We start from the raw sequence: 25,190 nt of genomic DNA on the forward strand, positions 1-25,190 counted from the left end.
ACGTTTTTAGCACTAATTTTATCAAACGAGCAGACGAAACCGCTAGCAACAGCGAAGTTCCGGAGCAGTGGCAGATGCGCTACGTACACTGGGTAAGATGGCCGTCTTCGAATTGCGCAGGGCGGATTAAGGTAGATCACTGTATAGCTCTTTCGGAGCAGAGTAGCGCAATCTAGAACGCCCTCTTTCGGCGACTAGCGGCGAACGCCCGGGGGTTCTAACTCCGATCAGAAATGCATGGGGGTGATTTCATCTCAAATCGTACAGGCAAAAAGGGTCGAATTTTTAATTTCGCTGAAAAAAAAATATATGTTATGGCGTCGTCTCTAAAAACGCAGCAGCCACAAACCGCAAGTTCGTCTGATTTTTTGTCCTCGACTTACAAATTTTAAAAGAGGCCGCGGCGGAAAGCAGTGTTTTTCACATCCGTCGTGGGTCGGATGTTTCGCTGGATCTCCCGCCGTGGATTTTCAGTCCCCATTATATTAATTTTTTTTCAAGCACTCTGTGAATACATTCAAAAGGCTCTAATATTATGAAATAATTTTAGGCTTTTTGCTTTTTTTCTGTAAAAACGTCAAAAACGCCCCCTCGGTCAATTGTTGACGAACTTTGACAATTAATTACTGGCGATCTATCTACTTGGGTTACATTAATATATTTTATGTCGACGGAGAGCCAAAAATGCGCTCTTTATATATAATATTAAATGACTCGACTTTATAAAATATCCTCTGGGGACTTTTACGTTAATATTATGCAAAAACCAAAAAGTACCATTTTTGTAATCGTTTTTCTCGAAAAACCCATGTTTATTTTTTTATTTTTTTTGTTGTTATAACGTAGATATGATAGTTGTCTACACGAAAGGGGAGTCTAGAAAGTGTGTATTTTGTTTGTATGATCTATATTTAAGCATCAATATCGTAAAAAAACGTATTTTGAGTTTTCAAAATGGACTGGCGAATTGCGCGCCTTCACAAACGGTGAAATATTTTTGCGCCTTTTTTTTTCAACGTTCCCACAAAAAAAAATAAAATACAGTAGTTCCACCCTGTTCTATTTATTGATTATTTAAATTTTATTATACGCGGCAAGCTACATTGGAGGAGTTAATAAGAAAAACCAACACTTTTAAAGAGACCAGCAGGCGTCGTAAAATGTTCAATGTGTAGAAATCGGCAGACGTCGTATTGATTCGGCGCCTTCATTGGCCTATATGAACGTCCCGCCCTTTTGGAACCAGCAGAAGACCACGACCTTTCGCGCTCGTTGTGTTAGCTAGGACTGCCCGTGACAGTAAAGCGAGCAGCGCACTCTCTGTCACCAGTGAAATGGTACGAATGTGTCGTTGACGCGGCGAACATCCCTCTCCGCGGAAATCCAATAGCACCGAAGGGTTATCTCTTTTAGAAACAGCAAAGCCCGGAGATTAACATTAAAAACGAGCCTGTCGGTAAATATACTTCTGTTTATTCTGCCCGGAGACTAGTTGGGTCGAAGTCAGCCTCCTTGTCTACTATAACCGTTTGTGAAGAGTGGCCTTTGTAAGGATCAGAGCGTATGTTTTCCTTAATTAGTATTGTTTTGTCTTCCACCGCTTGCCAGCATTGCCGAGAGGGTCACCTCTTCGAGGGGAGGGGGTGCTGGCGGTGCGCGAGAGCGAGCAAATGGCCCCTCCGCGAGCGCGCGCGGCGCCCCCGCGCGGAAGGAATGTGTCCCCTTGGGGGACGTAGGCGGACCCCCGGAGGAGCGGGGTCTGGGGATTTGGAGCGGGAGAGGTCCCGGGAGTCGGTCGCGGACGTGTGTCGTCCGCAGGCCCTTTGTTCTTTGTTAATAAATGTATAGTTAAAAAGCATCAAATCGTCGTCGCTGCCACTGCCTCGCCATCGAAGCCACCAGCCGCGATCGGGGAGAGGATCTTCGACAGCTGACGTCTCTCCCCACCACAACAAGAACTTCGCTGGCGCAGTCGACAGGATCGCGGTTGGACCTGGACCCGGTGGCGACGAGCAAGTGGAGGACGGCAGCCATCTTAGGCGCAGCGCAGGCCTCCCGGCCTGCTCCCACCAGCTGCGGGCGTCAGAGAATCCGGGCGGTGCCTGCTCCCGATCGCCGAGGGTGCGACAACGTGAACTGCGTTGCGGCGGGACATCGTCCGGAGGCCTCCAGGCGCGAGCGGGTGGTGGGGAGGGCGACCGACTCAAGCTCCAAGCGGTGTAGTGACACCATTGTTCCGGCGGGGGCCCGGAACGACCGAACAGCTCCAAGGTCAGCGTGGGCCTGAGCGGATTGAGGGAACGGTTGCTACTTCCCAGTGCTGGACAGTGCCAAGGTTAGTTCTGTGTGAACGAGCTGTGTGGCGAAACCGTAATGGCGGTTCAGCAAAACTCTTGTGTGGACACGGATTTGGACGATTTGTTAGGATTTTTGAAATTAATGCACGGTGTAATACCTGAGATGCCAAAGGCGGTGGTGGAATTGCCTCTCTGGTTTGATAATATCCAAATCATGTTCAAAATTTACCGGGTTCCAGAAGCACTAGAGGGCAGGTTGCTCTTGCAGTTTTTGTCGGGGGATTGCACAATGGAGGCCGCAAGGCTCATGACGCGGGGCCAGCGTTCATTCAGCGAGCTGAAGAGGCATGTGTTCGAGTACCTGGGTTTGTCCGCTAACCGTCTCCGCGAGCTGTTCGGAGAAACTGTCAAACTTCCAGACGAAACATGGTGGTCCGCGTCTGTTCGGGCCAGAACGCTTCTGGACGCCTACCTGGACAGTAGGAAGGTGAAATCATTCGAGGAGCTCAAGGACCTTCTGATATCTGATCGCATTAAGGTGATGGCGACAGCAGAGGCGGCAAGGCACGTTGTTCTGACGGAGTGTGGCGATCGGATGAAGCCGAAGGAGCTTTCCAGGTGCCTGGAACACTTTGACGAGATCAAGCGAATTTGCCTAAAAACCGAACATGCTCCGGAAAAGCCAAAGGTAGCCGAGAAAGCTGGAGCGAAGCAATCCAGAGACAAGAAGCGGCGGAAGTGTTTCGCCTGTAAAGCGGTTGGGCACCTCATCAGTGAGTGTCCGGTGGTCGACCCCAGGAGGGAGACGAGAACCCTGGACGTTCCCGAGACGAGCGAGGTCGGTGACTTCACTGGACGAAACACCGATCCCGAGGACAGGGCATCTCGGAAGACAAGGTTCAAGGAGGAGCCGGCACGGCTGCATCGGCAGTTTAGAGCAGCCTTCCACGAGGGGAGTGGCCGCGGGCTCGGAGGTCGGGAGCGAAGGGATTTCAGCCTGTTGGGAGACCTGTTGTGTGAACTAACGATGGCTATACAGAAGTGGTCGCACCCAGGCCGACGTGATAGTGTACGTTGGCGGGCGCGCTGAGGCACATAAGTCGCTGTCTGTATAACTTGTTTTCTTTCTTTTTTTTATTTTTGTATGCGCTGTGAACAGCACTGCATTGATTTCGGCGAGTTTTCGTGCCCATATGCATGTGCGAAGCTGATATGCACGAGGTGTGTTTTCGTTTACTTGATTTTCTCCGTTTTGGCTCATTGGCAGTGTTCTTACTGCTAGGGCAGCGGCTGGCGTCGATCAATGTTTTGGTGTCGTGCGATTGACAGTTTCAGTAATCCCAATTTTGGAGTCGGGCTTTCGACAGTTTTGATAATTACTGGCCGTTATTCCTATTGCTGTCTCCTCGTAGTAGCATGCATCGTTTCGGCGGAGTTGTTGCATTGCTGTGTTCCATTGTGCGGGAACATTTTGCTCTTTGTGGTGGCTTGAAAGATTACTTGAATTTCAGTATGCAAAGGCGAGCTCATCATTTCTGGAGCGCTTTGTAATGTTTTGCTGTGTGCAGCTCCAGATTGGCACTTGATTGTCTTAAAGCCTGCCTGATCCTTTTTGGTATTTAATATTGTTTGGAGCATCATAACCCCAAAAATATTCTTTGTGGGGAGGTGTAAGGATCAGAGCGTATGTTTTCCTTAATTAGTATTGTTTTGTCTTCCACCGCTTGCCAGCATTGCCGAGAGGGTCACCTCTTCGAGGGGAGGGGGTGCTGGCGGTGCGCGAGAGCGAGCAAATGGCCCCTCCGCGAGCGCGCGCGGCGCCCCCGCGCGGAAGGAATGTGTCCCCTTGGGGGACGTAGGCGGACCCCCGGAGGAGCGGGGTCTGGGGATTTGGAGCGGGAGAGGTCCCGGGAGTCGGTCGCGGACGTGTGTCGTCCGCAGGCCCTTTGTTCTTTGTTAATAAATGTATAGTTAAAAAGCATCAAATCGTTGTCGCTGCCACTGCCTGGCCATCGAAGCCACCAGCCGCGATCGGGGAGAGGATCTTCGACAGCTGACGTCCCTCCCCACCACAACAAGAACTTTACTGCCTTCTCCCGAGAATAAAAGTTACCGCCGGCTGACGTGTTCTTTTCAAAAAGGAAAGGGGAAAGAGAAAGTTTGAGTAACTGCAGTAACTACCTCGAAAGCTCCTCTCCCAATATGAGGCTCGAGGCATGTTACGTCTTGGTTACCTTCTAGCGCATCGCTGCTCGAATCTATTCTTCATTTTGTTCCGCACAGCTACTGTTCCGCAGAGCCGTCGTCGTCAATGTGAGTAATAGAGTGAAGAACAGATTTGAGCATCATCTGGACGCCGTCATCCTGCCAGGCTTCAGTGTCGTGGGAGTGGACTCGGCGTCGGTCAGTTAACTTTTTTTTTTTCGTGTGTGTTTTTTGCTTCGTTGAACTTTGTTTCTCGGGTGCGGTTTTGCTAAACTTTTTTTTTTCTTTAATGTTTTATGACTAACTGTTTGTTAGCATTGTTTAGTTGTTGGTTTTATTTCGTCATGGCGTAGGGGCATGACGGTGCTGTAAAGAGCGTGTTCGCACGCATTCGGTTGCGTCCCGTTTAGGGAATGCCCGGAGGAGTTGGTTTTTGTTCTTGCCATGTGCGGCTGAGTTTTTCCCTCTTTATTAAATCTTAGTTTCTTTGTTTTACCTTTACGTGTCGTCGACTTCTTTGTCTGACCCTCCACCAGGAGTGGACCTATCGCCCTGCCACCACTCAAACCTAAATCTTTTTTTTTTTTTGTTTTAACGCAATTTTTTTTAAGATCGAAGTTAGGCATTTTTATTCTTATTTATTTATTTTTATTCCCTATCGCTCTCCGTGACACTTTCTCCGTGGATTTCGGATCGTTTCTGTGTCATCACTTTTGTTTATTACGGAAGTGAAAGGATATTCCCTGGTGATCTGTGCGATGTGCGGTGAACAAACCCTAGCGTTTGGTTCCGGAAAGAATTGTATATAATATATCAATGATTTGGTGACTTTCTATGTCTTTGTAATATGAAAGCTAATAACTAGTCATGCTAGTTTACAGTGAAAGGTTTATAAATTGAAACATACAACCTTTGCGCCTCTTGGATATTGAAGGTCTTCTAGTTAGGCCTGCTGATTCGGTTAGATTTATTTCTCGTGGTTTCCCGCTCTTATCAAAACATAAATAACTATTCAATACCACTAAATACGTTTATAACTGATTACAAAACGCAGACAAAAACTGAAGAAAACTTTTTCAGAATTCATAGAAACACACGGGTCACTATGTCTGACTTAGGTCTTACAAAACGAAGACGGCTTTTTCCGATATTGAGGCTTAAATATAGAGCATACACACGAAATACACACTTTCTCGACTTGATTTTCGAGTAGACAACTATCACATCTACATCTTAACAAAAAATAAAAAAAAATAAGAAATGTGTTTTTAGAAAATTGATTTTAAAATTGGTACTTTTTTGTTTTCGCATAACATTAACATAAACGTACCGCAAAGGATATTTTATACACTTTCTTACACTTTCTCGACTTGATTTTCGAGTAGACAACTATCACATCTACATCTTAACAAAAAATAAAAAAAAATAAGAAATGTGTTTTTAGAAAATTGATTTTAAAATTGGTACTTTTTTGTTTTCGCATAACATTAACATAAACGTACCGCAAAGGATATTTTATACAGTTGAGTCATTTTATAATATATATAAAGAGCGTGTTCTAGGCTTTCCGTGGACATAAAAAATATTGATGCAACCCAAGTAGATCGCCAGTATTTTATTGTCAAAGTTCGTCAACATTTGACCGAGGGGGCTTTTTTGACATTTTTATAGAAAAAGCAAAAAACCCAAGACTATTTCATAGTATTAGAGCGTTTTAAATAGTTTGACAGAGTGCTTGCATAAAGTTAATATAATGTGGACTGAAAATCCACGGCGGGAGATCGAGCGAAACATCCGACCCACGGCGGATGTGAAAAACACTGCTTTCCGCCGCGGCCTCTTTTACAGGGATATTTAAACAATATTTGAAATATTCCCGTCGTGTTCAAAAATAGGTTGAATAGGATCCACAATATCCGTAAATGACAATCGCACGTTTGTATTTTGAGCTTGGTGGCTGTATTTTTCGTTATAAACGGCCCACTCTGGCAAGCGCTCGGAGAAGGCCCAGCGGAGACCACGTGACATCCAACGCAATCATGACGTAGGTCGTCTCAAGACGAGCAGAGCTACGGCGAGGCTGACGCCTAGAGGATGGCCTAGTCGTTCCAGCCACCGAAGCCGCTGCGTTTGTACGAATTTTGAGTGACGGGTTAATCTTCTATAATCTTGTAGGGGGACAATAGCGACTTCTGCGACACACAAAAGGGATTCTCGGGAAGAGGGGAGTTCCTCGTTCCCCTCTTCTATCGTCGTGGCCGGAGACGAGACAACCTCCGTCACTAGCTGTCAAGGTTCCTAGACGGGCATTACAAGCGAGGCGTTAGCGACATCCACCAGGTGCTCTTTGCTAATCGTTTAATTCTTTTTAAAATTCGTTTTCGTGACTTTTTAAACAAGATATTGGTGTGTTCGATGTGATACTGCTCCTTTGAACACATATAGACCATAAAATAGGCGCCGAAATTTCGTTGTAGTATCCCTTTAAAGTTCGTAAGTCGAGAACACAAAAAACCGACGAACTTGCGGTTTGTGGCTACTGCGTTTTTAGAGTCGGCGCCATAACATATATTTTTTTTAGCGAAATTAAAAGTTCGACCCTTTTTGCCTGCACGATTTGAGATGAAAACACCCAGGGTGAACGTGAGAAAATCAGTTTCTTCAATATTGGGGGAATGTACGGAACGTCAATAGTTTTTGACATACTAAATAAACATTTTAGAATAATTCGCGCTAAGTTGCGTGCCATGTAAAGGCGTAATTTTTTTCCTTTTTTTTTTTTTTTGATTACCTGAGCGGCATCACGCAGCAGACGACGCGGCGACATCACGGAGACGTCGCACCGTCCACGTGACCCGCTCCGGCCAACCCAGGAAGTCCACCTCTGCTGCATACAAAAATTGTCTGCTTCAAACGCCATTGCCTTTGAAATTGCCTTCTCAAAATTTTCACACGCATCCCATATTATGAAAACTTTGATAAAGTGTTTAGTGCTTTACCAACTTCACGACCGACTAGTTTAGAAAAGTGTGAACTTGGTGTTTATTTTTTTAATCAGCCGTGTTGTGTCGATCTCCGTGTATTTTCCCATAGGGCGGGCCGCCTCCTGGAATCCTGAGTACCACGTGACTCGCGCCACGCTGATCTGTCGGCCATGTTGTCGGCGATACACGCGGATCTAAGGATTGCGCTACTCTTTATCCGTAGGAGCTATATAGGCAACCTGCAATGCAGTTTCGCGCTACACACTGCGCCATCTAGCGGCTGCAAAATAAAGAAACTGGGTAGCCAGGACTACGCGGGTCGCGCGGGCAGCGGGCAGGCACATCCAGAAACCACGTGTGAACGTTGCATTTCGGATCGTCGAGAGCTTTTTTGGAACCGTTTTTTGTAAAAGTAAGTCCCAACTTCACGTCTCTATAACCTCACCGGGTTCCTGTGGCATCTCGCCTACCCCCTCCTAGAGTTCCCCCAAACAATAAACGTTGCTACTGCTACATGAAAGACGGCCAGAGTCGCGAAGGTGACTCAAGCGTCAAACTTCACCGCTTCTATTCGAGATCTTGGGAAGCGACACGGCGACAGAAGTGGATTACTGCAGTGCGACGCAACAAGTAAGTGAATTTTACAGAAACTGTGGGAGGGGGGGGGGGGGGGGGGGGGGTGTGAACGAAAATATATGTGCAGGCTTGAAAAGTGGTCGGACGAACTCATTTTGTAGACTACTCGGCAAAATAACATAATTATACAAGTTGTATTAAGAGTCGCTTTGACAATCACATTAGGGAAATACGATAGGAACTATCGGGCCGATTGTTGCTTCGCTGTGGCGTCGACAATCCGGCGATCAGGTCTTTAAGCGAAAGGCCCGTCGGCCCGTTCCGGCACTCCTAATGCCGTTCGGCACGCGTGGTCGCAGCCAAAACCTTCCAAACCGGCGAGTTTTCAAATAGTGGATTTTTGTAACACAAAGTTTTGTTTGTTTCAGCGACCAAATTTAATGCTGAGTCTGGTAACAAATGTGACAACGTGCAGAAAATAGGATGCTAAAGTTTTTTTTTAGAAAAATCTCGTGCGAAGCGTAAATATCCTTCTTACACGTACACTTCGTTGCCTGTCGCCATTTTACACCAGGCTTTGCAATGTGCGTACGGTTCTGTAGCATGCAGAGTTCGGTTCTAATTACCCAAATTTTATTCTAGTGTGCGTGGGCGTCGGGAGGAGAGGACGGCCGAGCGAGGCGCGAGCGGGGTCCAGCCGGCGAGGAAAGAGGAAGAGCGTGCTGCGCAAGGCTGGGGCTGGGCAGGAACGATAGAGCCGTTCTGGGTGCTCTGGCCCATGGCGATTCCCGGGAGCATTCCACCAGCGAAGTTCGGATCAGGACTGGCGGAAGCGGCGAGCCCTGGCCATACCGGCCTGGGCTATGACGATCCCGGAGTGGCTCCGCAGCGAGACCCTGGCTGTGATAGCCCGGAACAGCTAGCCTACGCAGCGCTGGCGTACGGGGAGGACGATCCGCAGGTCTGGACACGGACTCCGACTGCGAGCTCAAAACGAAGGGCGACAACTAGGGTCGGCGGGTCCGGACTGCCAGCTCTCGAAGACGGGCAACCGGGTAGTACAGTAAACTGATTCGCTGCCTTCTCGTTGTGTTGAGTCACTTCCTGGAAGACGAGCTAAGCGCACATACCGATTGGGCGCTGATCATTATATAGTGGTGAAGACAATTCAAACTGGCGTCCAAATGACAACCCTAGAATATGCTCTGAACACTTCGACCTATCAAGGCTCCCTATGGTATTAAAAAAAAATAGGAAAAAAAAAACATGAAAGAACCAGGGACACGGCACGCATGTACACACGAGGACCGCTGAAATCGGGGTCGCCGCTGCTCGCTACGGCCCGACGGGCAGACTGGCCGCCCCAGTAACACACACGTCTCCGCTCGTGGCGCTGAATGCAGCACTCTCGTGGCGCCGCGTGGCCACCCTTACAAAAATCTGCAGTTAAATTCTTTTGAATTTTTGTTGAAAATTTTCTGGAGTCGTATTGAATTTCTTTTTAAACTTTTTTGATGTGGTTTAGACTTTGTATTGACCACTTATTTAACTCTTTGTTAAAAATGGACACTTAAATTTTTTAGAATTCCTTCTTACATACATTCTTTTAAATTCCCTTATATAAATTTTGTTGAATTCCTTTTGACGGAACCGTAGATTAACGTTTAAAAAAAAACACTCAATTTTTTAAATATATTTTTGAATTTCGTTAGGAAATAGTGTCTTTTTGGTACATACACATCCTACAAATAAGCAATGTAAACAAACACAAACACCATCAAGCACTCAACACCAGAAACACAGTCCTGTTGACAGCACCAGAGCGTTATATAGCCTACATATTGGAGGCAATCATTTGGCCGGTGACCACCTCCGCACTTATTGAGTTTACAAGTCTCCGGTCTCCTTCTCGAAAGTCTGTCAAAGGGAAGACAGTTTCGAAGTTCGTGGACTCCATCCCTTACTAAAAAGCATTGGTGCAACTAATAATAATTTCATGTAGTCGCTAAAACAACATCCACAAAAACGGCTCATAGAACAAATGATATCGCTTCTCTGCATAGCACCACTCAGGACGAAGCCAGTCAAGGCGGTTGCTCCACTTTAAAATAGTTATTTTGCTCTCCTTTACGGGTTGAATAGGGTCAATAATGCCACGATAGTCATTTACAAAGTGAGAACGGCTGGTCGTGTTTTTCGAACGCCTGGCCTCCAGCACGCGCCCCATGCCTTCCGTCGTGCTTTGACCATACCTCGGCAAACCTCACTCATGAGGGCCCTCACTCACCCTCACTCACCCTCATCTTCACCGGTGAGGTGAGGGTGAGTGAGTTTATGAACCAGAAAAATTCATGAGTGTGAGGGTGAGTGAGGGCCGTGAGGGCTGTGAGGGCGGTGAGGGCCGTGAGGGCTGTGAGGGCGGTGAGGGCCGTGAGGGCCGTGAGGGCCGTGAGGGCGGTGAGGGCGGTGAGGGCCGTGAGGGCAATGAGGGCCATGAGTGCGTGAGGGGCGTGAGGGCGGTGAGTGGCGTGAGGGCCATGAGTGCGTGAGCGGTGTGAGGGCGGTGAGTGCGTGAGGGGTGTGAGGGCCATGAGTGCGTGAGGGCAGTGAGTGGCATGAGAGGCGTGAGGGCCGTGAGGGCCGTGAGGGCGGTGAGTGCATGAGGTGTGTGAGGGCCATGAGTGCGTGAGGGTGGTGAGTGCGTGAGGCTCTCTTCAGATCGAGCATCTTTCTCAGCAATTTTGGTGTTAATAGCGGGTTGTTCTCTAGCTTTCCCTAGATCGACACGAATTGCTGAGATAGGGTACGGCTGGAAATAAGCAAGCAACTCGGAGCAGTTCGAATTAGGGATGCCGCGAACTTTTTTCGAATCGAAGTTTCGATGATCGAATCAAGCGGTTCGGAAGGTTGGAAAGATTTCGATTTTTCGAATTGTCTATATCGTAAAATTCGACGGAGGTCGAATTTTCGAACTTGTTAAGCTAAGAAGTTCGACGCTTTTCGAACCGTCAAACTTATTACGCTAAAAAATTCGATCTTTTTCGAACTTTCGAACTTATTGCGCTGCAAGGTTCGATGCTTGTCGAACTTTCGAACTTGACTGACAAAAAAATTCGATAAATTTCGAACTTTCGAACTTATTTATCAAGAAAATTCAAAAAGTTTCGAACTTTCGAATTCTGAAAAGTCAGAAGTTCGACGAACTTCGAACTTATAGGGTAAAAGTTCGACGTTCGTCGAACTTCGAAAGACCGGCGGACGGTTTCATTTGATTTCAAGTAGTGGGCTACATTCGTAATTTTTTTTCTCGAACTTTTACACGCGGTGCTGCGTTCTTTACGAAAGACAATGTCATTTATTTCAATGTTCTGGCATGCTTAGGTTTAAAGAAATAAATCCCCGAAGGGGCGAGGACGGATGACGGGTTTTTGACGATTATCGTTTGTGCCAGATTTGAAGCACGCTGCAGCCGGAGCTATTTATGGTAGATATGTTATACTTTTTTTTTAAGAATGATCTATGTATAGCGTAGGTAAGTGCCGTCTTAAGATGTGATTATTGTTATTCAACGTGAGTTTCGAAGCAATGTCCAAACATGTATCTGCATGCAATTATGACCTAAACTTGATATTTATTTTCGTCTAAGTTGTTTGAGGTATCGCATTTAAATTAACACCACAGACAGTACATTTCATTGCCATCTGCAGAATACAATAAATATATTTATTGTTTTTTCACGTTAAGGAATAAATTAACTCATGGCAGAAGATTTCTAGTAGTGTTGAAGTTCAGCACGTCATTAAAAGAAAACTTTTTTTTTTTCGCTTCACGTTCCTGGGACGTGTTTTTTTTTAGCCTGTACACATTTTGGTAAAAGAAACTCGTTTCGAAGTTCTGAACCTCTGAATATGCAAGAATAGAACACTTCCGACGAATCCTTGATAGTTTTTTTTTTCTCCTACTTTTTATTCCCGCATTTATTCTTTTTTTTTTTTTTCTTTTGTTACTATCGGCACAGGTGTTTAGGTCGAAAAGACAGCTTTGAACTTCCGAACCACTAAGCATGTGACGAGCAGTGCCTTCTGACAACGAGTTTCTAACAATGACCATCTACGCAACCTTTTATGCAGTGAAGAGCGACAGTAGCCATACATATGCATAAATAATTTCAGATTAAAATAAGCTCGACCACGCCCTCTTTCCCCGTATTGTTTTCTTTAACAGTCCGAAATACCTGCAAGGGGGAAAAGGAGGCTGAAGCCCCCCCCCCCCCCCCCCCCCCCCCGCTACCCTCTTTCCCCCCGTTTTTCCTCTTCCGACGCCACTTGTATGGTGGAACGCTCCTCGACCTCGAGTTGTGTCGGCTTTTGTGCTTTTTGCGAGGCGATTCCTCCGTCCCAGAAAATAAACCTCCAGTACAATTATCAACTTCACCGGATCGGATTACTACCAGCGTGCAAGGGGTGGCGAGCTAGTTTGCCAGGTCGCTTCAAGGTTTCTCTGAGCCTCAACCTCCTGCTCGCCCCTGGCCGTTTCGAACTGGATGAGTCTCGTAAAACAGTGTGTTCGTGCAATCACTACTGCGTGATAAAGACCCCCGGTCACAATTCTGCACTGGCAAATATTCTAGCACGTCCGGGACACTCGTCGTCTCATTTAATTGCCTTACCAACTTCGGAGAATCTAGATATCACACCCTAACTTTTCTAAACTTGATTTTGTGAAAACAAGTGAGTCGTGAAAACGTTATTTGAAACTGAAACTGTAGAAAAACTTGAAAATCGGACTTCAAACTTTGAAAACTTGGATTTAAAAAGATTCAAAATCTTCGAAGTTTTTTTTTTTTTTTTTTTTTTTTTTGAATTTAGCGTTAAAAGAGAATCGAAACTTTCGAACTTTTCGAACTTTATGCCAAAAGAAATTCGAAATCTTCGAATTGTTCGAACTTCATGTCTATAAAAATTCGAAGCGTTCGAAGTTTTCGAATTTTTTTTACAAAGAATTTCGAAATCTTCGAATTTATCGAACCTGAAGTAAAAAAATATTCGAAATATTCGAATTCGAAATTTTAGAAACCGTGAAAGCTTCGAAATTTTCGAATTCGAAACTCCGCTGTGGACAAAAGTTGCGAATTTTTCGAAATCGAACCTCGGTCGGTATGAAAATATCGAAATTTTTCGAAATCGAACCTCAGTTCGCTTCGCAAATATCGAAACCTTTCGATATCGAACCTAGGGTGGTTCGCGACATCCCTAGTTCGAATACGTTTGAAGCGGCTGCATCCAATCAGGGACGAAAAATTTTCACGTGATACCTCGTGCCGGTGATGATGACACCGAAAGACTTGGTTCTGGTTTGAAATCGATCGTTTTTTGGAAATAAACTGTTTCAGAAAGGTGCATTAGTATTCTTAACGAGATTTAAATGCATAAAACACGTTTATAACGCGTAATTGTGTCTAAATAGTGCAAGAAAAATAAAATTTTATGATGACGATGGCAAATTGCAGCAATTAATTGCTGAGTGTGATCGCGGGCGGCCCTGTTGCTGGTGTTGCGACGTAAAGTTTCTGGGCGAAATTGCCCCATCTGAAGCTGGCCTGAGTGGCGTGAGAGCCATCAGTGCGTGAGGGGCGTGAGGGGTGTGAGGGCCGCAAGGGCGGTGAGGGGCGTGAGGGCGGTGAGGGGCGTGAGGGCGGTGAGTGGCGTGAGGGCGGTGAGTGGCGTGAGAGCGGTGAGTGGGCGTGAGGGCCGTGAGGGCGGTGAGGGCCGTGAGGGCGGTGAGGGCCGTGAGGGCGGTGAGGGCCGTGAGGGCGGTGAGTGGCGTGAGGGCTATGAGTGCGTGAGGGCCGTGAGGGCGGTGAGGGCCGTGAGGGTGGTGAGTGGCATGATTGCGGTGAGTGGCGTGAGGGCCATGAGTGAGTGAGGGGCGTGAGGGCCGTGAGGGCGGTGAGGGGCGTGAGGGCCGTGAGGGGCGTGAGGGCCATGAGGGCGGTGAGCACGCGAGGGCCGTGAAGTTCAGTGAGGGTGAGTGAAGGGCTGAAGGTGAGTGTGACTGTGAGGGTGAGTGAGGGGCTGAAGTTGAGTGTAGCTGTGAGGGTGAGGGTGAGTGAAGGGCTTAGGTGAGTGTGGCTGTGAGGGTGAGGGTGAGTGAGGGCGACCTAAAATGCCGACCTCTGGCTTTGACTGCGCAGTCGAGCTCGAGGGGCGCGAGTCGTCGAAGAGTTGTTAAGGATAGAAGGCTCGCGCTGGAGGCAGGAGAACGGAAGCTCCTCCCTACAGTTCTCAACTTGTCAGATACTATTGAGAAACTTAGTGACTTTTGACATTTAGTCAAAATGTATTATGTTCAATAAAAATTCAACAGAAAGTCTGTAGTTTTTCTTTTGACACTGGCTACAGAAAGTCAACTGAATAATTTAAACGGGAAGTAAACAGAACGTCTGCAGTATTTCTGATAACACTTTCAACAGGCAGTCAACAGAAAAAGATCCAACGTAAAGTTAATAGAAAGTCAATAGCTTTTCTTTTGACTCAGGCAGAAGAATATCATAAAAAAGTTTCAACACAAAATCAACAAACTTTCTGTTGACCATGTCAATAGGAAGTCAGTCAAAAGAAAGTAATCAGAGTGAACAAGAAGTCAACACATTTTAAATAAAAAGTGAAAAAAAAACATCCGTCATATCGCACCCCGCACACGACCGCAGACCAAATAAAATAATAAAAAATGTCTCTTTTTATAAAATAATATAAAGAAATAATGTCAATAAGTTTTTTTTTTATTTTTTAGAAAATAACCTACAAAAAAACGTCGTTACAATTTCTTTTTATTTTTATGTAAATAAGTCTACAAAACAAAATCTATTGTTTTTCCTTTTGAATTTTTTTACAAAATAACCTACAGAAAAACGTCCTTAGAAGTTCTTTTTAATTTTTTTATACATAAGTCTACAAAAAATTCAATATTTTTTCTTCTGAAAGTTTTTTGACAATAGTCGAAACAAAGTGCGTTCATAAAAGAATTGAGTAGGATTGCGGAAAGTCAATAAGAAGTCTAAAAAAATTAAAAAGAATGTTGAGACCCGTTTTTGTAAGGGCATTGCCGGATGGCTATAGAGCTCTAGATTACGGGACCCACGCTGAACTGCAGTAGCAGGGCGGAACCACGCGGAACTACGTTGAAGTTTTCGACGTTATGGAAATCGCAGGAACTGCGTCCAAGACAGGCAGGTTTTCCTTCCGGCTGCCTGGCTGCCTTCCTTGCAGAGTTCGGTTCTGTTTTCCGATGCCGAGTGCCAACCGGCGTTCAACGTGGTTCTGTATTTGTGCATGTCAGCAACAAAGCAGCAACATCGTGATGGCAGTCTTGTGGGATGTGAACAGAAGACTGGAATTATCGCCGATGTGACCGTGTGTTCGCGTATCAGTGGTGTAACAACAAGATGAGATGACGTAAACCGTCGGGCGTTGATGCCGCTGGTTGGGCGGTGATCAGAGGGGGCGGGGTGTCGCAAGTTGACATTCCGCATTACATTAAAAAGTTTAAGACCGCTTGAGGGATTAGGCACGTGCAATTGATCGACTTGCGGATAGTCATGTCGGAACGTTGGTCTGAACAGTAAGCTCATATCGCACAGTGGCCAGTGTGACTGTTTGTTGTCCCCTCGCCCAGAGCGATTGCGGTTTGGGGAAAAGACTGAACAGTACAAAATTATGACGGAAAGTGCGTGTATTTACAGTGTGAAATTTTATCATTAAAAAAGAATAGTAGGTAAAATCGAACAAAAAAGCTACCCAATATTTTGCTGTTTAAATATACTACGTTTCCTGGTTAAGTGGTGCGCTGGGATGAGCGCTAGAAGTTTCCGAGCTCGACACGGCGTAGCTCCGTACACTCAACACCTGCCGCAAGTCGTGGCTTTGACTGCATTCAGGTTGCTCGAAAAGCGATTTCTCTGTCCGTGAAGCATCACTTCCAGCTAAGTGAATATCAGCTCTACAGAGACTAATTCAAGACGGCGATTGCAGCCGTGCGCGGACAGCACAAATAGAAAAACAAATGCTAAACGGGAAAGAAACGCAAAACGGGGAACAAAATCAATGCTTCGAACCGCCTTGGAGCGGTTTGATTTATTGGCTTTCAAATAATTACGGCGTGATCGACCGTTTACTTTTTAATAAGAGATTCTTCCCCTGAGCCATTCAAAATACTCTCAGAGATATGACATTGCTGGAAAAAAATGAACATGCTGGGAATAGTTTTTATTGCTTAGGGAGTCACCGAGAAATTCCGTACGTTCGAAACGACCAGTCTAAAAGACGGAAACGCAAAATTGGCGGTAGTGTTCGTACTAGTGTGTCGTTATATTGATGTTTGTTTGTGCCATGTATGTGTATGCGCTCAATGTATGTTCACCTGATGCTTGTAGTATGCTTAATGTGTCGACAAGTGTGTATAGTAGAGGCTCCCGATGCGCCCGATGCGGAGTGGTGGCCTAAGAAAATAAAAATAGATTTTGTAGAACACGAATTGGGTGGTACCTAGCGCCACCTAGCCTAGCTACTTGCAATTACTCTGCTTGACCCTGCCATCTGGTGGCAAGCGATTTGACCTTCTTTCACGCTACGCGATAAACAGCGGCTTCGAGTTTATTCTTTTGAGAGCGGCTTTTGGTTTCGCGGATTGGTTTGCCATTCCTCCGTGATGTGCGGTTGACGAAGGAATTGTGACTCGAGGAACAGCAAAGGTAAGACGTAAAGGGCGCGAAATAACTGGGTAACGGTTGTCTCCGTTTAACATCGCAGTGCTGTCGACGAGAAGACTGAGCAACTGCTTTCGAAACGGAAGTTTCTGTACCTGCGGGGGGAATCTGGCTTCGGAAATAAACACAGTTCGCGGAAAGCTCGTGTTACGCTTTTATTTACTGCTCCTCTCGTACCGTAAAAGAGACGTAGCGTCCCCTTTAAGCCTCACTGAGCTCGCTATGCTCGATTCAGGGCCGCCATAATGGCGACTGAGGAACTATTTGCTCCCCTGCTTCGGGGAACAAAAATTTCTCCCTTTCTAAAGGAACATCGGTTAGAAGACCGTTCCTCCCCTTAGGGAGGACTGTCGATACTCTTTTTGCTAAGAGTGTAGAGTGCAGGTCACATGGATGTATACCCGACAAAACGCCCTCTGCTTTTCAAAACGGATCAAGCAAATACGTTATAATGTGTCTCATACTCCAGGATTTAATGTTCGGGAATGCGTCTAACGTCCTCGTCAATCGCAAAACAATAAAATAAAATATGTTTTTTTTTAACACTTTAAATATAGTTTACGCACTTCAGAACGCTAAATCTTCACCGTCCGTGCTAAAAAAAAAATAAAAAAAAATTGAGGAGTAAGTTAAGAAGACACTTTTGGCTTCTGCGCTTCCTCCGGAAGCGGTTCACGTGAGACTCCGCTCGAACACACCGAGATGCGGGTGGCGGTTTCTCGGTGATCACGCGTGACCTTTTTAGTCTTGCGTTTGGCACCCTTGTATTACAATCCAAAATCTAGTTTAATCTACGATCCAAAGCCAAAAGTTTGCTATTTTGTTACTGAAAGTTTTTTTCTTATGTCCGCACGCATCACGAGTTCAGGCAGCGGAAAAGAAAAAAAAAGACGAACTTTCAAAATCAGTTCGTAGTTTTTTTTTTACTTTGTACGCAAGCAAACCCCAGCTATATGCGTCTTGCTGGCGCAAAGGAGAATATCCCCGACCCTTTCTTCGAAGTGGACACTTTTCGCATGAATAGCTGACCTTGTTTTCTCGATAGAAGGTCAGTTTTCGCACCGCACTGTTCGCTGTTATTATTTTCGTAGTAGTGAGCAGCCTCTCTCTTGGACCGTGGTGCGGGGAATGTGCTCGGTGCTAACCCGTCACGGCTAACCCGTTGGCAACGGACATCTCCTCTCCCCACTCACACGTCGGTCGAGTCTGCTGTTTGTTTAACGTTGAGCTGAAGGAAACGCTGTTTGGATTACCTATGCCTTGTCTGGTACTTACAGTGTAATTTTTGAATAGGTTTCCTTGGTTCCTTTTGGTAGTAGAAATGAGGTCGAGCTAGAGCAGGCACCCTACTGGTTCCGCGGTGGGGTTAACTAGGCAATTAGGCTCACGACGTCTCCATCAGCCTTCTTGTTGGTCATGCACGGTGTCAAAAGCTTTCTGTAGTTCATGGTACTGCTTTAGTCTGTACAAAAGCTGTCATTTCGGTCGATCGGGGGCGGCTTTCGATGTTCTATGGGCAAAGAGGCAAGGCAGAGCAGCGACGAGCTCTGCCACTCCCTTAATAAACAAACCTTACCCGAACCTAACCACCGGAGCGAAGCCCGATTACGAGTCAATTATTTTCGCAGCGAATTCAAGTCGTGGACGTGAACATCACGTTTCTTCGTTTATTTGTCTGCTGCAGCGCTAGGACCTCAGTGCCTTAGACGCCTGACCAGCGACCGATGCCATCGTGTTTCGAAAGCCACCGACGTCACGTCAGCGTCGCGCTGCGATTGGTTGGGGCCTAAAGGTTCGCGAAAGCGGTTGGGAAAAATCAGTCCCAAAGCGGTTGGCGAAAATGCACCCCAACCGCTCGATTCCAGCCGCATTGCGTTTGAGAACGGGCCACCCATCCTCTTTCTTCCCCCATAGACAAGCGATGTGACCTCTATGAAAACGAGCCGATCAGAGCGACAAAATTGCACTGCATGTTGACTTACTGCACAACATTTTACAGCGAGGCTGTGTTTATGGCTGTTCCGTGATTTTTCGTGTGCGTCAACTAGAGTTCCTGTCTATAGCTACCTACGGTAGCAGAGTTGCGCATTTAGCCTCGGAGGGTGGCCGTAGCGCCGGCTTTCCTGCACGCGCTGGATGCTTTGCTCGTCACTTGACTAAACTTGGCGAAAAGCGGCGCCGCGCACGCCCCCGCGCGCGCCGCCGTGCATGGAAAACAGAAAAATAGGAGGAGAAAGCAGGGGAACTTACGCCGGGGCGCGAGCAACGTCGGCGGAGCGACCATAAAGGTGGCTTTCTTGCACGGCGCTGGATACTTTTCTCCTCAGGGGATGGATCCAGACTTGTACGTAGTTTAACTACGCTACTCAAGTTACTGTAGTTTAACTACTTTTCTGAGTAGTTTAGTAACTTCCAATTACATTTCTATTTCGGTAATTAGTAGTTTACTTCAATTACTTTTTTTAGTAACTTCTAATCAAATTACAAATTACTTTCGAATTTTAGTGGTTGTTTCGACTATCAACAAACATTCCTGCACAAAAGAGATAAGATGTTGGAAGATCAGCTGATATTTCCAAAGAGGGAGAGGCATATGGCGGTGGAAAGGGGGGGGGGGGGAGGAAAATGATTTGGACAGTCCGAAACTCCCCGAAATTTTCACAACATTGCTACAAGCCGCGGGGAGCGAACAGACACGACGCAAGAGAGGCCGAGTAACTGCGGGATTAGCGCCGAAGACTGGCGTTTCTTTGTGTCCCGATGCTCAAGGAGACTTGACCCATTCGAAGAAAGGGCTAGTCCCCGGTTTTCCCCAACGTAGAAACTCTCGCTCACTACAGGAGCTGCACACACTGAATCCTCACTCAAAGGAGGCAAAAAAATGCAGCAGCACCTCTGAGGCTCATCCTGTGCTCCCGTAGTTTGTGCTGTATTCGAAGAATCGCGTGCTGAAGGGCAACGCAAAGGGGTCCTTTTTGCGTTGCCTTTCCTCCCAAAACCAGAATATGCTGATCTTCAAAGATTCGAAGACCGTTCGAGAAACCTTAATAATTCCCCCAAATTTTTTTTTAATAAAAATAATAAAGAAGCAGTGTTGGGAAGTACCTTAGCACGTGATACATAAAGCACTCCAGTTTAGAAAACTTGTACGTTACTTGAAGTACATTCTCTGAGCATGCACTTGTACTTTCCGAAGAAAGTAAAACTCCCGACTTCAATGTACATTCCCCGAATTCGAAAACTAGAAGTGGCGTATCGTCGTGTGAAAACGCGCTCTTTCAAGATGTCATCTGGTTATTTCGCTGAGTGAAAAAATGGCGGCTATAAGACAGACACAAATAAGTGCCTTATAAGTTGATCGTGTCAAATAGCTCGTCAGCGAGAGTAAAACAACTACTCTGTGGCGACTTTATACAATATTTGCTAACATTTCTGTAAAAAATTGATGCAACTCCGATTACCCCTGGAGCAATGCATAACAGTCAAAAAATACTGTATAGGGATTGAAAGGGCGTCATGAAAGATCGTGTTAAAAGCACTTGTACTTTACCTTGAAATATATTGTACTTATAGTACGTTAGTTCAAGTACATTGCACCCGGTGTACATACTACTTTACTTGAAGTACATTAGCTCTCATTTACTTTGCACTTTACTTCAAGTACTTTTTTATATATACTTTGCGCAACACCGTAAACAAGCAAACACTGTCTGAAATATCAAGCTCAGGCAGTGCTAAACCTCAAAGTAGAAATGACACATTTGCAGTACATTATTGGCCAAACATACAAAAAAGTACAAAACAATTTGGCACGCTGAAGCAGAACGAGCTATAAAAGCACTTCTGTGAAAATAACAAGCCGATTCATATTTGGCTAGCACAACTTCGCTAACGCATCAAAACCTATGTACTTTCTTTTTACCATAAAAAAAAAACATATAAAAGTAACTTCAAAAGTAACTTCGAAAGTAATTCGCTACTTTTTACGGAAGTTAGTAATTGACTCAATTACTTTCTATTTGAGTAATTTCTACTCTACTCAAATTACTTTTGAGGTAAATACTCAGTAACTTAACTTAATTACTGTTTTTGAGTAACTTGTACATGTCTGGATGGATCTCGGCGAAGAGCGGCTTGGCGGCGCGGGGAAAACAAATGCGCAACTCTGCTCCCCCTTCGGGGGAGCATATCGAGGAACTCTAGCGTCAGCAAAACTCGCGCGCCCTCTCTTTGTCGTCGTTCGAAGCGCTTGCGTAGCAAGTTTCCTTTCGCTCTCCTGAAGAGGCGGTGCCGTCGCGCGTGTCTACTTTCCGCCGGGTGGGAGTCCCGTCGCGCTTGTCTAGTTTCCTCTGGCTCCTCGGCACGGCGATAGTTCGTACCTTTGTTCAAAATTTTGTGTTACGCCTGTGTCGTGTACTAAACAACTTCGCTGGTCATCCACCTTCAAAGAGTGGAATGGTTCATGATTTTTAAATACAAAGACTTGTGGACCAGATGCCGAATGTTAGAGCCTGCCGTTATCTGGTTGTAAAGTCGTAACCAATTTTTTGAACTATTTAATGAAACAGTAGAGCCCGTTTCGAGTATTGGGCGTCATTCATCTCCACGCGTTCGTGGGCCTTGTCAACACGTATCTCCTCTTTGAAAATTGTATAACTTCGTCTATAAATATTTAACAACATAGCGATAAGCTTTGAATGTTTGATATCTTGTCCGAACCGCTAGAGGTACACATCACGACACTGCTAGCACGAACATGACATCGGCGCATTTCCACCTTTTACTTCTAAATAGTATTAGCGAGCACGAAATTTTATCGCCTACATTATAGAACTGAATGAGCTCTTTCCCTAACTACAATAACTTGGACGACATCCCTTGGTTTCAAAAAGAAAAACTGAAAAAAACCGGCGATCGCTTGTTCGCACTAACAGTGTCGCGCTCTGTACATTTGCGTCTTTCCAGTCCGAGCGCTCAGTAATGCGTAATTTACTACTGCAATGTATATATTTTTTTTTTTGCAAAGTTGAGGTAAAAGTGATTACCTGTTCGAGCGCTTACAAACACGAGTAGTTGAGTGCGACCCCAGAAAGAGGTTTCAGTTCCGAAGCCAATGAAAATCGCATAATTAGGATCGGACACCTCCAGGCCCTCGTAATTAGATATGTGCTCTCTGGAAAGATATCAATGATTTAGTATAATATATATATATATATATATATATATATATATATATATATATAAGCGGGCTCTCTGCGAAAGGGGGAATGGTGGATATGAAAATGTGGGACAATGAAAATGATATTTATATATATATATCTTTACTTTGTGGTGCAGATACTTCGCTTCATGATGCGCAAGTTGGCTGCCTACAACGCCACCGCAGTGCCACCTCGTATTGTGGCCGAGGATCCCAGGGGGTATCCCGAGTATCACGGCGGCGTCTGGTCTCCCTGGCTAGACTGAAGAATACTACAGAAAAGGGGGCGAAATATAGCAGGCTTCGGGTACTGAACGGGCGTCATTCTCGCTCTTCGGCATCTATTTTCTTTTTTTAGAGTGCACTTTTTGGTGAAGTGCGTGGGGAGAAATTTGGACAAACAATCCTCAAATAAGTCAATAAGTCAAATAGATCAATGAAGCAGGATGAGGCTTACCTCTTCGACACTTACCTCCATACGCCTGCGGATTACACCCTCAGACACAATCATTTCGTAAAACCAGAAGTTTGGAAAAACTATGAAACTCAGGAACTTAATTACTGATTACCTGACCTTGTAAATAACCACCTCGATCTAGTTTAAATAGCACGCCAAAGTCGAACAATGACATAAACTCTCAATTTGTTCCGCGAGTGCTAATGCCACCTACCAGTGACTAGCATATTTCAAAGGATTTTTATGGTGAATTCGTTATTTGAAGTAATGAGTTCACTGACAATTAGATTGCTGAAAAAAGCACAAACGCCTCATGTATTTTTCTATATCTAGTTTTTTTCTTTTTGTTTTCCGAATATTACGGAAGTGGAGTATTTTAGATCAAAGCGTCTCGATGACGTTGTACGATAATGAATATGATGTCAATGATGTTGATGTGAATGATTTTCATATGAGACGTCTCATGACGTCCATGTTAGTTATTGTGATGACGATGCTTGATTAATGTGAAGTTAATTATTTTGCATATTTGTTTTTGATGTTAAGGACTTAAATGTGGGTTAAGTGAGATGATGATAAATGAAATCGTGGAGCTTCGCTTTTCGAATTTACTTTTATCTGTAGACCTTTCCAGAGGCAGTTTCGAACGAAGCGATTTACAGCGAGCGTACCAGGTTTTGAGAGTGTACGTCAGTGTGGCCTGACCGCGCCGTGATGTGGGTTTTTTCGTAAGTGGGCTGTGGCAGCCTAAGATGCTGTAATTCCGGACGCAAATAGCACCACTCTGGCCGCGTTATTATATTTTTTTTTTCGGTGTGTGTGTTTTATGGCAAACAGATTTTCGAGGGGTTTAAAAAAAAACAAAAAAACATTGCACTATTTTTGAGAACAAAGACAAACAAATAAAGTCTATTTTTGATGAGTTCGTGCGCGACAAAACAAATGCAACTGAAATTTTTGTTTCATTACATTTTGATTCTTTGTCTGCACCATACACTCAGCAGTGTCAATATAGAAAGGTCCTAACTGTCCAAAATATTTGACCACACAAGATAGCTGAACCGCATGGGTATTCCCCGCTCACAACATGAATGTCAATGAGTCCCAACAATCGCAGAAAAATATATTTTACGTACCCCAGGGCGCCGTGTTATCCGCACAGGATTTGAGAAAGGTGTCAAAAAAAAGCATAACCAAATACACACTGTCGACGCTATCATTTCACGACAATCGGACGGAATTTTTTTTTTTTTTTCGGCACGTTTTGAAGAGGGATGCTTTTTTGTGCAGTACCAAAACGATTGAACTAGCGTGTCTATTCACCATACCTTAGACCCGACCCTCTCAGCTATTTTTCGCGAACACCGGGCACATAGCCGGGAACAATGATCTCAATGACAATTGCTGGATCGCGCTTCCCGCTCCCGCAAGTGAAGCCACCGGACGCAACCTTGCTGGGATACGATTTGCGGTTTTTCTAGCCTTTTGCGGCGGTTTTCCAGCGTGCAGTAGACACGTTTTCTACTCGTTCGTCGTCATTCGCCGAAGAAGTTTTTTAACACTGTGTACCGTTAAGACCTGCCGTTGTGAACACGTGGAAAAGTTTGCGAAAGCGCAGTGTCGCAGGAAAAAGGCACAACTCGTCGAAAGCAAGTTTCGCCGATCTGGCAGCGTGTTCAAGGATTCCTTTACACGCCGAAGTGCCGGGTCTCTGTGCCTTCGCACGCTTGGATACCGACCAAGAATCGACGCCGTGCGGATGTGTTTTGCGAGTGCAATGTGCGTGAAGCCGTACGTATCTAAAGGTACAACTCGTCGAAAGCAAGTTTCGCCGGTCTCGAGGCGTGATCAAAGCTTCCTTGGCACGCCGACTGCTGCATCTTTGTGCCTTCGCACGCTTGGATACCGACCAAGAATCGACACCGCATCAAAGTTCTGAACCTGTGTCGTGCGTAGATACCTGTAAATATATATATATATGTATATATACATATACAGGTGAGGCAGACTAGTTTCAGAACAACGGACCGGGAAAATGTAATAAGTTAGAGATCCGTACTTGCGGAGTTGCTATGCTATACTTCGCCTCACCGTACGATGGACTAAAGGCAAAAGCTACGGACTGCCAGATCCAATCACAAGCCACTTAGAAATTGTGCGATATTTCGCTTCGATGCACGTACTGGTACACGCGTCTCGGATCACTGATGAGGGGACGGCTGGATAGTGGTTCGAATCGAAAAGCACTGAGTGACTCAACAATTATAAATCGCAAAGAAAGCCACGAGATATAGGCTCGTTGCAGCGTCAAAGCTACAGAAATGATGCGGCGGGTTTGGATTCGAGGATTATTCTTCTACCCCTAATCAATGATAAGCGTGTCATAGTATAGCGTGGAACGTGATTGGACCTGGCGGCCCGTGGCTTTGGCCTTTAGTCCATCGTAGGATGAGACAAAGTATAGGAATTTATTGTATGTATTACGACAGTTTCGCCCAAGAGGCTCATACATATATATATATATATATATATATATATATATATATATATATATATATATCAGAGATGGCAGTAATGACATTACTCTAATAAAATTACAGTAATTAAATTACTTTTTGGAGTAATGTGTAATGTAATGAATAACTTTCAGGCAATGGTTTCGAGGAAATTACGCATTACTTTTGGAATTACTTTTGTCCTAAATTAG

At 45.3% G+C, this 25,190-nt stretch overlaps 1 protein-coding gene across 1 annotated transcript in view; it reads left to right on the plus strand.

The window, feature by feature from the left end:
• LOC121047096 (arylsulfatase B-like) overlaps positions 1–22,564 on the plus strand; it is a 98,269-nt gene extending 75,705 nt beyond the window's left edge. Inside the window, exon 5 of the mRNA XM_042293583.1 lies at positions 22,164–22,564. Within this exon, the coding sequence (XP_042149517.1) occupies positions 22,164–22,292 (129 nt within the window). The 3' untranslated portion in view covers positions 22,293–22,564. The remainder of the gene's footprint in view (positions 1–22,163) is intronic.
• The last annotated feature ends 2,626 nt before the right edge of the window (positions 22,565–25,190 follow it).

This window comes from Ixodes scapularis, unplaced genomic scaffold (assembly GCF_016920785.2).
Source record: "Ixodes scapularis isolate PalLabHiFi unplaced genomic scaffold, ASM1692078v2 PGA_scaffold4__175_contigs__length_147842914, whole genome shotgun sequence".
Lineage (NCBI taxonomy): Eukaryota > Metazoa > Arthropoda > Arachnida > Ixodida > Ixodidae > Ixodes > Ixodes scapularis.